We start from the raw sequence: 15,938 nt of genomic DNA on the forward strand, positions 1-15,938 counted from the left end.
AGAGTAATGCTCCCTTGGATGTGGAGAAGCAGAACATGAATGTCTTTTTCCCAGAATGCTCTCATCCCAATCTTCCCAGATATGTGATAAGCAGGTATTAAATTCACAAAAATATCCTTGGAATCACGCTTGCTGCCGGAAGCCTCATTTATTATCTAGTCTCAGAATCAGAATCATCCCCACGAATATTTAAGCTGTCAGTGACAACTTCCACCAGATGGCGCCAAAGTACATCTGGGACCAGAAAGGAGCTGGCTCCTGCAGCCAGACCCACAGCTCTACCAGGCCCAGGGGTCATTTCATTAACCTCTCAACGACATCACACTGAATTTAAATTTAAATCTAATGTCTTAGACTTCACTTCCTGCTTTATGACCGCGGTTTTACTGTGCACCTATAGGACTAAATCATGTAAACAATACAGAAAGATACAACACAAAAATGCTGTCTTTTTTTTTTTTTGCAGCGGGACAGGGTCTCGTTCTGTCGCCCGGGTTGGAGTGCAGTGGCACGACTCCACCTCACTGCAGCCTTGACCTCCTTGGCTCAAGCAATTCTTCTGCCTCTGCCTCCTGAGTGGCTGGGACTAAAAGCAGGTGCTACGATGCCTGGCCAATTTTTTAGTTTTTGTAGAGACAGGGTCTTGCTCTGCTGCCAAGGCTGAACTCAAACTCTTGGGCTTAAGCGATCTTCTTGTTTAGGCCTCCCAAAATTCTGAGATTACAGGGGTGAGCCACCTTGCATGGCCATAAATGCTTCCATTTCTGCCTTGACAAATCCACCTAAAGCTGTTCATTTCTTCTTGCATTCTTTCCAGAAAAAAGTTATACACATGCCTGAGTATAAGCACCTGCTTTACATATTTCTCTCTCTTGTTTTTGCATATGCATGTTTTACCTAAAAGTGATCAGACTTGCCTGCTGTTTATGTCTTGGAGATATTTCCTTACCCATATATATTGCACTCTCTGACTTTATTCCAGTCGAATCAAATTCCATAATTTATTTCGATTGTATCTAGCATTGGCTATGATTAGAAAGAATGCTGTCATGGAAATTTTTGACAAACGTTGTTGAGAATATCCATAGAACAAACTATACAGAGGGTTTGTTGGAACGAAGGGTACCAGCATTTTCCATGTGATGGATAGTACCAAATTGCCCTCCAGGAATGTTGTACGCTCACCAGCACTGATTATAAGAAAACGTCTACATATTTGTTAGTTTTAGTGTGGTGTCTCCTTTGGGTTTGCGGATTCTTTATGAATGGGGCTGTTTCACTGCGGAGCTTGAGCTTCGCGCGCCTGCCTGGGAAAACACTGCAGCGGTGCCCTGACTCCTCCTGTCCAGCAGGGGGCGCGGCCCCGGCCGCTCCCGCATGCGCAGTGCGCTTGGTGTCAGACGCCCCGGAGCCCGGTGGCCTGCCCGGCGCTGGCTGCGGGCTCCCCTAGTAGACTCGGCCCTGGCGGTGGCGGCTGGCGATTCGGCGCGATCAGACCCGGGCGGAGGTGCCCCGCGCCCCGCGGCATGAGCCGGTGACCGAGCGCGGGGCCGAGCGGGAGGCAGCCGTGGCTGAGGTAAGCGCGGCGCGTCAGGGCGGCGGCCAGGCGGGCGCCGAGGCGGGGGATCCGGCCTCCTGGGGCCGCGGCTGGGTCGGGACCCGGGCGGAGGGAGCGCGGCCGTGGGGTGGCTCGGTGGAGGCCCGTGGGCTGCGAGCGGTCACCCCCCGCCCCGCCGGGGCTGTGACAATGACTGCCCGCTTTTGGAGCGCTCCGATTTCCACGCCTGCTCCTCCTTGGCCCCCGGCCGCGGCCGCGCCTGCAGCATCTTGGTACCCACCTGTCCTCCACGCCGACCTTCGCCCCCAGTGCGCTCCCTTCTGCCCTCCCGCGACCCGCCCTTTAACCTCCGCCCTCTGCCGTGACCTCTCCTCCCTTCCTGCTGCCACCTTCCCGCCAGCCACAGGGATCTGATTCCTCCCATGGGGACGTCCTGCGCCTCAGGGAAGGGGCCAGGGGCCTGTTAGGCTGGGGACGGGGTGGCCCGGGACTAGGTGGCCGGGAACTAAGTGGTCGGGGACTGGGTGGCCGGGGGCATGTTCGGCCGGGGCTTGGGTGGCCGGGGGCATGTTGGGCCAGGGACGAACTAGGTGGTTGAAGGCGTGTTAGACATCGGACTGGGTTGCTGGGGCGTGTGTGTGTGTGTTTAGGGGGGAGGGGGCATGTTAGCCTGGGGACTGAGTGGCTGGTGGCATGTTAGGCCGGGGACCACGTGTCCTGGGGGTGTGTCGGGCTGGGGTCAGGGGCATGTTAGCTTGGAGACTAGGTGGCCAAGAACACACTGGTTCTGGCCTTCGCCTCGAAGCCCAGGGGTGTTTGGGGCTTTGTTACAGGCAGTGGGAACCAGATCTAAACACACACTTTTGAGAATGAAAGAATTGCTTGGTGTTACTGATTGGGCAGTGCTAATCTAGAAAGGTTCTTGACTTGTTTGTGTGAAGATGTGGTCTTGACATATGTCCATTTAAATTCTTCTTGTAAGTCAGGTAAGTGCTCTAAGCACTTTCACTGGACTTAGTTTGTAACGCGCAGAACTCAAAGGCCGTTCACGGTAATAAAATAGACGATGCCGTTTCCATCATTCACTTTCCCCGACTTAAGCTTCCTGGTTGCATGTGAGGGTATAAATGGATAATCAACTCTGGGGCCAGACTGCTGTGCTGTGAATCCTAGCTTTGGCATTTCTAGTTGTGTCACATTGGGCCAGGTACTTAAACTTTCTGTTGTACTATCCCCATCTGTAAAATGAAGGTAATAATAGCTTGGCTTATACTGCTATTATAAATATTAAATAAGACTATTAAGTGCCTAAAACAGACTTGGCATGTAGTAAGTGCTCAGTAAGGTTTAGATAATAATTATTTAATGATGCACATATTATTATAATTCTCACAATTAAAAGGGCATGGTTTTTAATTGAAAATAATTTTAGGGGTATTTAGCCATAACATAACTTTAATTATAAAGAATCCTATTGAGTAAGCAATGAATTGTGGCCTTTTTTTCCTTTTGCTTATTATATTTGGTTCCTCTGTTTTTAGGAATGGTTGGGTTAAGATCCAGTGTAACTGTGGCCCGGGGAGTTCAGCTGTAAGGACCTTTCTAAAAAGGTTAAGAAGAGGCTAGGTGTGGTAGCTCACACCTGTAATCTCAACACTTTGGGAGGCCGCGGTAGGCGGATCACTTGAAGGCAGGAGTTCATGATCAGCCTGGCCAACATGGTGAAACCCCATCTCTACAAAAAATACAAAAAAATAAAAAATTAAAAATTAAAAAAAAAATTTAAAAAAGGCCAGGTGTGATGGCAGACACTTGTAATCCTAGCTGCTTGGGAGGCTGAGGCGGGAGGATTGCTTGAACCCAGGAGGCAGAGGTTGCTGAGAGCTGAGATTGTTCCCCTGCACTCCAGCCTGGGTGACAGAGTGAGATTCTGTCTCAAAAAAAAAAAAATAAATAAATAAAATAAAATTAATAATAATAATAATAATAAAATGTAAAGGTTAAGACAAGAGACCATGACTCAAAACATCGGACTAAGTGGATTGGCTATAACTTGAAGCACCAAGGAGAGGTTATTCAAGCAAATTTTAGGAATAAATAATTCCAGGAACAGAAAATGCATCTCATCCTCACAATAGATTGGGGTTAAAAGACTTTTCCAGTGACTCAGTGCTTGATAGCTAGCCAGATGATTCCAGTGTTTTGCAGGGGCAGGTTTGATGTGTTTCAAAGTGTTAAAGTTTGTAGGGCTGAAATTCTTGGTTTGATCCAGGTTATGGTATTGTATGGAATAAACATTCATTAGCAGAAGATTCCTTTCAGTCTGCCGTCTTCCGGGGCTTTCAACTTCTTGGTGGCAGGGAGCAGTCTCATTGGACAGAAAGATTATGACCTCTTTCCTTGGATGATGGGTTGGAGATATTCCATCTCTTTGTGTTTGAGCATGTGAAAACTGTTGCTGGGAGGATGGGTTCTGTGTGTTACAGGGTAAGGCTGGAGTGTCCTGAGTCAGGAGCGCTGTGACTTCAGTCTAGGTTGGCAGTTTTACAAAAGGGGTCCAGTGTAGCACAGGATTATAAAGGCCGGGGTGGTGAGAGTAATGGTGCTCTTTAGATATGTTTGTGTGGTGGGAAGGGAGGGTGTTTAGGGATGGTTACAGAAAATTCAGTCTGTGGAAATTAGTCATTCCCCCTCCTCCTTTGGAAATTCCTTCCTATTTAGGAAAGATAATAATCAGAGGTCGTCACATATAATAACTCAAAACTTAGATGCTAAACTGTATGTATCTATGGAGCTGGGAAGAATAGAGACATTTATTCATTCAACAAATGTTTATGTTTGTATTAAATATGTTCTGTTTTCTTTTTTTGCCTTGGAGACAGGGTCTCCATTATCACCTGGGCTTGAGGGCAGTGATGCAGTTGTGGCTCACTGCAGCCTCAACGTCCCGGGTTCAAGAAACCCTCCTGAGTAGCTGGGAGTATATTTGTGCACCTCTACACTTGGCTATTTTTTTGTGTTTTTTAGTAGAGACAGGGTCTAGCCATGTTGTCCAGGCTGGTCTCAAATTGCTAGACTCAAGTGATCCTTCTGCTTCAGCCTCCCCAAGTTCTGGGATTACAGGTGTGTGCCACTGTGCCTGGCTTAAATATATGTTCCAGATTTGGTATTAGGTGCTGGGAATACGGAGCAGAGATGAATAACTGATTACAGGAAAAATCACAACCAGTAGAAGAGACAGACTTACACATAACCAATTCATAAAATGTGGCAAGTGCTAGAATGAAGTGTATACAAGGTGATGGGGGTGCTCACAGAGAAGATCCTCTCTAAAGCACTGCTTAGTAAGGGGCATTTCCCCTTTCATTTCTCATCCTTCCCCTCTCATTTCTTTTATTGTTTACTCCACCTCAAGTGCTTGCCATATCTCTCGGCTTTTATTCCTCAGAGTTTGATACAGATGTGTGGGAGTTCACTTAGCTTGTGTCGACACACTTCACAAGCGTGGAGGAGTTTATATGTCTGGGGGTGTGCCTCAGCCGTTGTGGGGTGGGCTTTGGTGGTTGAATGATGTGGCTTCCCATCCTCCAAAGGTACAGCTCTGAGGTATGTTCTCTGTGCTTCTCCAGAAAGATCCTAGAAGGACTGGGTGCTGTGGCCTGGCTCAGTCTGGTAACCAGCTCAAGTGTGCGCCCTTCTGATTCCTCTCTTTACTTCCTCACTCTGGCTTTCTGGATTCACCTTCTGCAAGCTACTGGCGCTCAAGTTGTTCTCTCTTAGTTTGGCAGAGCACAAACCAAGACAGTTGGTACTAGAAGTGACTCTAGAAAGCAGGCTGTGAGAATTGTGAAACTGGAATCACCCTCAGTTGGTACCAAGGACCCCTTTGCTACTAGTATTAATTTAGTGAGGTGTTGGTAACCCCTGGTGCTTTCTAACAACACAGTTGTAGTGACTGTCACTGGCAGTGGGTCGGGATGGGACTCAGGTGGAAGAAAAGCATTGGCTAGTACGGTAGCTCTAGCACTTGAGCAGTGTATGGACAGTTGTAATGATAAGGATAATGCAGTTGACTGGCCCTTGTTATCTTCCTTAGAAGCCTTGAAGTTAGAGAATGCCACACCCAGATCAGCCAGATATCAACTCAAGGTACACTGTGAAAGACGGAAGGCTCTGTGGCCGCATCTCCTGCAGCTGGAGGTTAGGCTCTCTTGAAGGTCAGGCCCAGAATTTAATTATATTTGTGGCAGAACTGCAAAGGAAGCTGAATGCACAGCCTTGACAGGTGGCCTCTGCAAAGTCAGGGTGATGGTAGCAAGATGTGAGACCCTGGGACCTGGATGGAGATATCTGGGCGGAGGCAATGAGAACTTTGAATTCCCAGATTTTCTTAGATCCCCTGGGCCAGTAGAGGTATGCACCTCTCTGATGCAGAGGACAGCAGTCTCTCCTTGCTTGGACACTGTGCAGAGCTCTCACTTGAGGCAGATGCCTCACCGTATGATCCTTGTCCTCCTCAAGATCTGCCTTCCCCTCCCCTCAGATCTCAGCATTGCCTGAGCAGGAAAGGACAGTTTCTCAAGGAGGTACAGGACCTGGCTAATAGGGACCAACAGAAACTAGGGAAACACGGTGGGGGTGGGGTGGGCAGAATCTTAGGGTCTTAGACCAAAGAAGATGTAGTGGTGGAATATAAAGCTGCAGAGGAGAGAACCTGTTGACAGGGAAGCATTCTCTCATGATTCAGGATTTGGTGACCTAGCCAGACAGCTGTAGCCAGTCTTGTATGAGGCTGGGCAGGTTCCTCAAAGTTGGACACAACAGTGACCCATACCAGTGGTTTGCAACCAGGGCTGATTTTGCTTCCCCGAGGGACATTTGGCAATGTCTGGATATATTTTTGGTTTTTGCAGCTGGGGGTTGCTTCTGGCTTCTACTGAGTAGGGATGCTGTTCAACCACCTCTAATGTACGGAAGAGCTCCCCATGAAAAAGAGTTATCTGGCCTAAAACGTCATGGTGCTAATGAAAGTCAAGATACTTTGGACTGCAATAAACGAGGTGGAGGCATCAGAACTATCTTGGCAGAGTATTGAGGGAGGAATCACTTGTACCTCCTGCCTATGTTCCTGGGAGGGCCTGTTCCTTTCACTCTGCTAATATGGAATGCCCAGTGAGGAGACCTGAATCTTCGAGCTCAGTGTTGGCTGTTCTCTGTAGGACAAGACTGACCTTCGAAGATGTTACTATGGAACTGGGTTTTCAACAATCAATGAGGATGATAGGATTCTGAAGTAGCGGAGACCAGATGGTGGCAGTTAACCATCAGAGACAAAGTAGACACAGTGCCCAGAATGAGCAGCAAGGCTGGACTCACAGCTGGGGAATCTTGACCCACTATGGTGTGAATAAAGCATGGTGTTTCTAAGATGGCAGCTGGCCATGGTGCTGCTTGACCTGTATAATCAGTAAAACAGAAAAAATTAAGAGCTGGCAAGTAGAAGATTGATGTCAGCTGCTACAATGGAAAACTCACTATCTCTCACCTCGTTTTCAGATATGAGCTACTTCTTGGACTCATATCCCATGAATTTCAATTCAATTTCAAGGAGAGGCTGAATCTCTTTTGGGAAAGGTCTTGCAACATTCCTGTACGTATAGATGGACATTCTCCCATCCTTCCTCAAGGGAACTGCAGATCTTTATTAGACTAGCTGCTCAGCAAAGAAAATATGATATGTAGAACTTTATAGGGCTGTTGGGTATAGGGTCCGAGCTGATACCAGTACCAGGCAACCCTCAATCAATAGTGGCTAGGTGTTGCAGATAAATGCTCTAGCCTCCCATCCTGCTTAGGGATCAGCTGTAGTCTAAATGAGCCTTCAGAAGGGCCCCTGGTAGCCTTAGGAGCCCCTGTGGCACACTGTAGTAACCAGCCAAAGAACACACTCTTTATTGGCTTTGCCATGTGGCATGTCTCCTTGCTCCCTCACTGTGGCTTTCTGAGATCACCTCCCAAGTAAGTAGACTATTTGCACTCCTGTCTTTGTCTCTGTCTTTTTTGGAGGGAGGGGGTAGTGTGTGTGAGGGGACTCAAACTATGACAGGTAGCAAGTAAAATGTGATGTTTAAGACTCTAACATAGTGGGTATCAGTTCCCTCTTCTTCAGAGCTTCTGCTGAGGCCACTTGGAACTCTGGAGTCAGCTCCTGTGGTTCCATGTCTCCTCCAACAATACTTGGTGGTGTTTGACCCTTTCATTTGCCTTTGCTGTTGGGTATAAATGTCATTGTGGTTTTCTATGAACTTTAATGAGACTAAACATCTTTTTATATGTTGAAGTGCCCTTTTTTCCTTTTCTGTGAAATTCCTGTTTAAGTGTATTTTCTCTGGTTTTCTGTTTGTTTGTTTTTTTCTTATTGCTTCATACAGTTGTTTATTCTGGTTGCAAGTCTTTATTGGTTATACGAGCTGCAAATATATTCTTCAGGCTTGCAGCCTGCCTTTTTCCTTCCTTACTGTGTTTTTGATGGAAAATTCTTAATGATTGGTGCTTTTCGTATTTTGCTTTGGAAATCATTCTCTGCCAGATGTCATTGATATTCTCTATTGTGTTCTAAATATTTTATACTTTTTCCTTTTATGTTTAGTTTTAAGATCTACCTTGAATAGATTTTTCTCCTGTGGCTGCTTTTAATATTCTTCTTTAACTTTCTTTTTAGCAGTTTGGGTTTGATGCATCTAGGTAGCATTTTCTTTGTATATATATTCTGCTCAGTTTAGCATCTTGAGATGGTGAATTGGTATCTTTTATCATTTTTGGAAAAACTTAACAGAACATAGTTGGATTGTCATATCTGCTTCTACATTCAGTCTGTTGCAGTGTCAAAAGTCATGTAGCCTCTGGAAAATGGAAGTGAAAAAAGCAAATGTCAGTATTAAACTAGTGTGACTCTTTGAAAGCGCCTGGGGTGCCTGAAGCATACTTTAAGCACCACTGTTCTAAGGGTTTGGTATGAAGCCTATGCTAGCCTCCTAAAAGGAGCTTTGGGGTGTTTCCTCTTTTTTTCTGAACTCTGGAATAATTTGTGGAAAATTGGAATGATCATTTCTTGAATATTTGGTAGAACTTGGAAAAATTTTTGGACCTGGAATTTTCTTTATAGAGAGATTTTTAAACTTTTGGTTTGGTTTCTTTAATGTTATAGAACTACTCAGAGTTGCTGTTTTTCCTAGAAATGCTTTTGATAAGTATATTTTAAAATAATTTTTTCCATGTTATCTGAGTTTTCAAATTTACTGGCGTAAGTTCATTGATATCAGCTTATCTTTTAAATATATGCAGCATTTAGAGTTGTGTTCCCCTTTTCAGGTATTTATTTGCACCTTTTTTTCTTTGAATTCTTGATTAATCTTACCAGAATTTTATTAGACTGTTTTTTAAAAAAACAACTTTTAGCCTTGTTGACCATTTCTAGTTTTGTTTTTTTAAATTAATTTCTGTGCTTTTATTTATTATTTTCTTGTCATCTTTGGTTTCATTTTGTTGTGATATGTCTTTTTTATAGTTAATCCGCAACTCATAAACATTTGTAAAGCTCATGTATGAATACAATTTTTGTTCCCTTAACCTCAGTTTTGTTATGTATGGAAACAGTATTTTTTAAACTATGGGGGATCCATTATTGGGTAATAATAGACCCAGTAGATTGTGGCTAGAATTTTTTCAAAAGCCATAGAATAACAGAATAGAAAAATGGCTGGTTCATTGCATGTTCTGTGGCTAATACCATATGCTCACAGTACACAGCTTAAATGTTGTCTTGTGAAACTTTATTTCAAGAGTGCAAAGGCAGACGCTATAGGGCCTCTCAAGTCCTGCACTCGGAAATCCCAGAATATCACTTCAACTACCTTTTCTTGGTTAAAGCAAATCAGAAAGCTAGCCTAGATTCATGGGGAGGGGACATGGATTCTACATTTTGTTTGGAGAAGTGCCATGCAAATTCAGGGATGGAAGAAATTGTTGGTGTTTGTCTTTGTGAATGAATCTACCACAGTGGCCCTTTTCTTCCATCTCCCTTCTCTCTCTCTCTTTCTCTTCCTCCCTCCGTCTCTCCTGCCCCATTCTTTTCTTTATTTCTTCCATTCATCTAAATGCAACCATCACCTTCATTACAAATCATCACTGTATATTTTATTTAAAGATGAAGATTAATTTTTTTCTTATTGATACTCTTTTGTACTTTATCGATATTTTCCTAGTGCTGTTTTTACGTTCTTTTTTTATAGTTTTGTGTTCTCTCCCTCATTAGAGTAGGGTCTTTGCTTTCATCTTTGTTTCCTTCACAGTACATGATGGGAGCTCAGTAATGGTTTCAATGAATAAGTGAATGAAAACAGATTTTTTTTTGACATAAAGTCTCACTGTGTCACCCGGGCTGGAGTGTAGTGGCACGATCTCAGCTTACTGCAACCTCCACCTCCTGGGTTCAAGCAATTGTCCTGCCTCAGTCTCCCGAGTAGGTGGGATTACAGGTGCATGCCACCACACCCAGCTAATTTTTGTATTTTTTGTAGAGTTGGGGTTTTGCCATGTTGGCTAGGCTGGTCTCAAACTCCTGACCTCAGGTGATCCACCCTCCTCAGCCTCCCAAGGTGCCAGAATTATAGGCATGAGCCACCGCACCCAGCCAAAAACAGATTTTAGAATTATGAAGCATCAGTTTGTCCAGTTAATCATTATTCTATATTAAGCAAGTGTTTTGAAATAAAACAAAATAACTGTCTTTAGCTATTCTACTTTTGATTTCTCTGCCTTGGTCAGAGCCCTCCTTCCCGGAGTCCCACATTTGCCAGCTTCTGCTTTAAGTGAATGTATATTGATTGATAGGGTATAGTTATATTTTATATTATGTATTGATATTTATATTACATATATGAAGTATTAAATAATGTACTCTATATATTCACATGTTTAGATACATATTTCTATATGTTTATAAGAAGTGTCCAAAATCCCTTTTGCTATTTCACCACACCAGTTAAGGGAAGGAAACATGTACATTAAAAGTTGAGGCTGGGCGTAGTGGCTTACACCTGTAACCCTGGCATGTTAGGAGGCTGAGGCAGGCCGATGGCTTGAGCGCAGGAGTTCAAGACCACACAGGGCAACATGGTGAGACCCCTTCTCTACTAAAAATACAAAAAATTAGCTGGGCTTGGTGGTCGCAGCTACTCAAGAGGCTAAAGTGGAAGGATCGCTTGAGCCTGGGGTGGGTGGGTGGAGGCTGCAGTGAGCTGAGGTTGCAGCACTGCATTCCACCCTGAGTGACAGAGTGAGACCCTGCCTCAAAAAAAAAAAAAAAAAAAAAGGTTAATAGTCTTTTCAAGTGTCATTTGCCATCCCAAACACTTGATTTTTCTTATTTCTCTCCCTGGTGACCAGGAGTGTGAGGAAGAGGCTGTCTGTGTCATTATGTGTGCGTCGGTCAAGTATAATATCCGGGGTCCTGCCCTCATCCCAAGAATGAAGACCAAGCACCGAATCTACTACATCACCCTCTTCTCCATCGTCCTCCTGGGCCTCATTGCCACCGGCATGTTTCAGTTCTGGCCCCATTCTATCGAGTCCTCCAATGACTGGAATGTAGAGAAGCGCAGCGTGCGTGATGTGCCGGTGGTCAGGCTGCCGGCCGACAGTCCCATCCCAGAGCGGGGGGATCTCAGTTGCAGAATGCACACGTGTTTTGATGTCTACCGCTGTGGCTTCAACCCAAAGAACAAAATCAAGGTGTATATCTATGCTCTGAAAAAGTACGTGGATGACTTCGGTGTCCCTGTCAGCAACACCATCTCCCGGGAGTATAATGAACTGCTCACAGCCATCTCAGACAGTGACTACTACACTGATGACATCAACCGGGCCTGCCTGTTTGTGCCCTCCATCGATGTGCTTAACCAGAACACACTCCGCATCAAGGAGACAGCACAAGCCTTGGCCCAGCTCGCTAGGTATCTCACACTCACACAGCCCAGTGCCCAAGAGATTCTCGAATGGCCCTGGGGAAACTAAAGGGAAGGGAAGGATGGGAATGCTTCTGCTCTTGAGTCAGCTTCCCAATGCTGTCTTCTTGCAGGACGGGTTGTGTTTGAGGGACTGACTTGCAGCGTGAGGCCTGTGGCAGCATCTGCCTGTGTGCCCGTGAAGAGTAGTCTGCTGTCTCCGGCACTACTGCTGTGGGTTCGCAGCCTCTTAGAGTTTCCAAACTAAGGGTGGCTCTTCTTCCTGTGTTCTTCCTTTTAAATCTAAATATGCTCCCCACTCCTCTTAGCACTTACATAATACACATTCACTGTAAGAAGTCTGAAAATACAGGAAGCAAAAAAGAAGAATCTAAGATTCATTCTGAAATCCTGTCTCTAAGATAGAAACATTATTAATCTTTTGATGTTATTAAAAATATACGTATACATGTGTATATGTATATAAAGTTTTGTCCCAAATGGGGTCACAGTACATGCTCTTTTGCCTTTTTCCCTTAATATGTCATGAATATATTTCCAAATTTTTAAGGGTTGCGTAGTATTCCATTTTGCAGATGTTCTATCATATATTTAGCCAGGCTTCTCTAATTTTTTTTTTGTTTCTTTTCTTTTTCTTTCTTTTTTTTTTTTTTTTTTTTTTTTTTGAGATGGAGTTTTGCTCTTGTTGCCCAGGCTGGAGTGCAATAGTGCGATCTTGGCTCACTGCAACCTCTGCCTCCTGGATTCAAGCAAGTCTCCTGCCTCAGCCTCCCGAGTAGCTGGGATTGTGGGATACACTACCGTGCCCGACTAATTTGGTGTTTTTTGTAGAGACAGGGTTCCTCCATGTTGGTCAGGCTGATCTTAAACTCCCAGCCTCAGGTGATCTGCCCGCCTTGGCCTCCCAAAGTGCTGGGGTTACAGGCGTGAGTCACTATGCCCAGACTATTTTTTGTTTCTTTAACCAAATGGTTAACATTTGTGTAGTTTTCAACTTTTCATTATTAGAAGCAGTTCTGTATGGGACAAGCGTGAAGTACATGTCCATTTATTCCATCACGGAGCCAGACTTGTGTCTGATGTGCTGTTGGGATTTCTAGGAGTTTACTTTGCATACCTGAGAAGCGGCCCTATCTGGGCATGGGGGTCCTTGCTGCTCATTGTCCAGTAACTGACTCTTGTCTCTTCATAGTTGACACCTGAATTCTTCTACATTTTAAATTTCTTGACAGGTGGGATCGAGGTACAAATCACCTGTTGTTCAACATGTTGCCTGGAGGTCCTCCAGATTATAACACAGCCCTGGATGTCCCCAGAGACAGGTAGGAGGCATATTTGGGGCTGTCATCGTGATAGGTTTCTGAGGATTAAGTAAATGCAAGATCCTTTTGTTCATGTGAAAGTATATTCCTAAATCTACTGCATACTTTGTAATCAGAATTGTGTATTAAACTAGAAAATTGTCCTAGGTATTTTCCTCATGAAGATTTAGAAGTGCTTAATCTTTTGTGGAAAACCGGTTAGGGCTTATGTCCTGGCATAGCCTCTAAAACTGTTTTCCTGCTCTGGGCTGTGCAATTCTGCATGTAACACATCTAGCCCCTGAAGGTGTGACTGGCTTGTGCTAGTTCTCTCTGCATTCAGGAGCGTTTGCCACAAGTAGATGCACAGCTTACTGAGAAAAGGCAGCATCGATTCGTGAAAGTGGTACCCAAAGCCTGAGATATAGAGGGCAGTGGGGGCATGCTGATTCTCATCTACCTTCTGTTGTTTCCGTCAGTAGGGTTCTTTCTGTCTGTCCCTCCCTCCCTGCCTGCCTGCCTTCCTTCGTTACTTGCCCCTCTTGCCTTTCCTTCCTTCTAGAAAAACCAAATAGGCAGATGTGGTGTGGAGTGGCCGTGACTGCATGAGAGTGACTTTGAGTTCACTCACTGTATTTATCTGCCCTTTCATCCACGGACTGAAACGTTTTGGTGTGAGCTTTCTTGGAAAGCTCTGGCGTGAGGTGCTGCTTAAGGGACCTCCCTTAGGGCTTGGTTCAAGGATTTGAGGAAAGCAGAAAGTTGGGGCCCAGTGTAAAGGTCCTGGGCAATACTCAAGGGGCAGGATTGTTAAGAGTTCACTTAAACATGTTTATCACCAGTCTTATTACAGTTAGTGTTTAACTCTTAAAATCACTGTTACTGAAAAGGTAACAGCCTGAGGTATTAGCCTGAGAACAGCCTGAGGCTGGTTTTCAACTTGTTAGAGGCTAACATTATCATTTATGAAAATCGACACTTAGACTCCTTTTCCCCAGAAGATTAAATCTAAGCCTTCTTTGCTTTAAGTGATTATCTAAAGTCAGTTTTGAATTTCTGTCTGGAAATACAATTATAACTAGAAGAGACAAACACCCCAGGACCACCCCTCAACGTTGATGTAGAGACCATTTTGGACGATAGAGGGCAGTCTGGGTGTACAAATGCTGTAGAAAGCGGCTGAACACAGGGCAATCCGTTATTTGGCTGTCAGCCCCAGAGAAGGTGTGCTTGTTCCTGAGTGGGCTACTGTTTTGTGGATTTGGTTGTTCTGGGGAAGTGAAATACTTTGGAGAACAGAGAAGGGAAGGAAAAGAGCTGTTAGGAATGCAGAGTCTCCACCTCCTGTTCTGGATTTCTTTTTAGAGGGCTTCTTTCTGTTTGGGGCATTTCACTTTTTGCTGACATTTTGGTATATGCATGCGCACGGGAGTTGGATTTTATTTTTATCAAGTGCACATGTTAAATGCAGTTTTATTCCTCCGCAGGAAGGTGTCAAGTAGACAGGTGAAAGTGTGAATACATGCTAGTGTTTAGGTGTTAGGATCGGGAAGGTTAAATAGTTTTCCCTGTGCATGTATTTTTGTAAGGGATTATAACCAATCCTATAGCAGGTAATGAATCACCGTCTAGTCCTTTTTTATCTTTGGTTGTGGGAAATTTCATTTTGAAACTTAGGTGGCCTTCTGCCTGGGATAAGGAATGGTAGATTTGTTTGTTAATTTTTCTTATCCTTCTTCTTTGTTCCTGGATTCAAAGGAGTCAAGAACCGTGAATTCAGAGTGATTTTTACAGGAGCTCCATGTCAGATTGTTTGGAAATTAGAAAACAGATGGGCTAGGTTAGACTGCTTTAAGATCTAAAGTTTGCAGGGCGCGGTGGCTCAAGCCTGTAATCCCAGCACTTTGGGAGGCTGAGGCGGTTGGATCACGAGGTCAAGAGATCGAGACCATCCTGGTCAACATGGTGAAACCCTGTCTCTACTAAAAATACAAAAAATTAGCTGAGCATGGTGGCCTGTGCCTGTAATCCCAGCTACTCAGGAGGCTGAGGCAGGAGAATTGCCTGAACCCAGGAGGCGGAGGTTGCGGTGAGCCAAGATCGCACCATTGCACTCCAGCCTGGGTAACAAGAGTGAAACTCCCTCTCAAAAAAACAAAAACAAAAACAAAAACAAAAACAAAAAAAACCCAAACTCCTAAAGTTGAAAGTCATAGGTGTAATTACTTAAAAATTATTTTACTCAAGGATATACAATACAAGGCCCTGGACTGAAGGGGAATGTCTGATCAGTGAATATGTTTTCTTATACTGCTTAAATGTTTTTATTTCCCTTTCAATTAAAAAAAATCTGTATACGTGATACATATATACTTTGTACAGGGTTGAAGAGCATGCACGTGTGTAAGTAAAATGTAAAAATTTACTTTGATTCACTCCTCCGTTCTCACTTCCTTACTGAAGGATACTTATTGTTAAAATATGATATATCTTCTAGTTTTTTTCCTGTGGATTTAGACACAAGCACACCTACAAACCCATCTTATTTTACCTTAAATGGGACATTTTTTTTTTTTTTTTGAGACGGAGTTTCGCTCTTGTTACCCAGGCTGGAGTGCAATGGCGCGATCTCGGCTCACCGCAACCTCCGCCTCCTGGGCTCAGGCAATTCTCCTGCCTCAGCCTCCTAAGTAGCTGGGATTACAGGCACGCACCACCATGCCCAGCTAACTTTTTGTATTTTTAGTAGAGATGGGGTTTCACCTTGTTGACCAGGATGGTCTCGATCTCTTGGCCTCGTGATCCACCCGCCTCGGCCTCCCAATAAATGGGACATTTTTAATGGCTTATACATGTTTAATGACTTGACTGATGTTAGTGTTCTCAGATCTGTTCTGTAATACTGTTGCTACCTTGGATTTTGATTATCCTCTCTTTGCAAATCTCTCTCACACATTTCTACTTTTCTGTGGGTATGTATTTATTTGCTTAAACTTGTTATGGAAAATTTCACACCTGTATAAAGAAGAGAGACGAGTACGGTGAACCCAACAT

General features: G+C 44.3%; 1 protein-coding gene across 2 annotated transcripts in view; it reads left to right on the plus strand.

The window, feature by feature from the left end:
- The first annotated feature begins 1,395 nt into the window (after nt 1–1,395).
- The window catches only part of EXT2 (exostosin glycosyltransferase 2), a 153,592-nt gene continuing 139,049 nt past the window's right edge, over nt 1,396–15,938 (plus strand). For both annotated transcript variants that reach the window (XM_039470887.2, XM_074401340.1), the window contains exons 1-3: nt 1,396–1,576; nt 11,006–11,571; nt 12,816–12,905. In XM_039470887.2, coding sequence (XP_039326821.1) covers nt 11,036–11,571; nt 12,816–12,905 — 626 coding nt within the window. In that variant the 5' untranslated portion in view covers nt 1,396–1,576; nt 11,006–11,035. The remainder of the gene's footprint in view (nt 1,577–11,005; nt 11,572–12,815; nt 12,906–15,938) is intronic.

Source organism: Saimiri boliviensis, chromosome 6 (genome assembly GCF_048565385.1).
Source record: "Saimiri boliviensis isolate mSaiBol1 chromosome 6, mSaiBol1.pri, whole genome shotgun sequence".
Classification (NCBI taxonomy): domain Eukaryota; kingdom Metazoa; phylum Chordata; class Mammalia; order Primates; family Cebidae; genus Saimiri; species Saimiri boliviensis.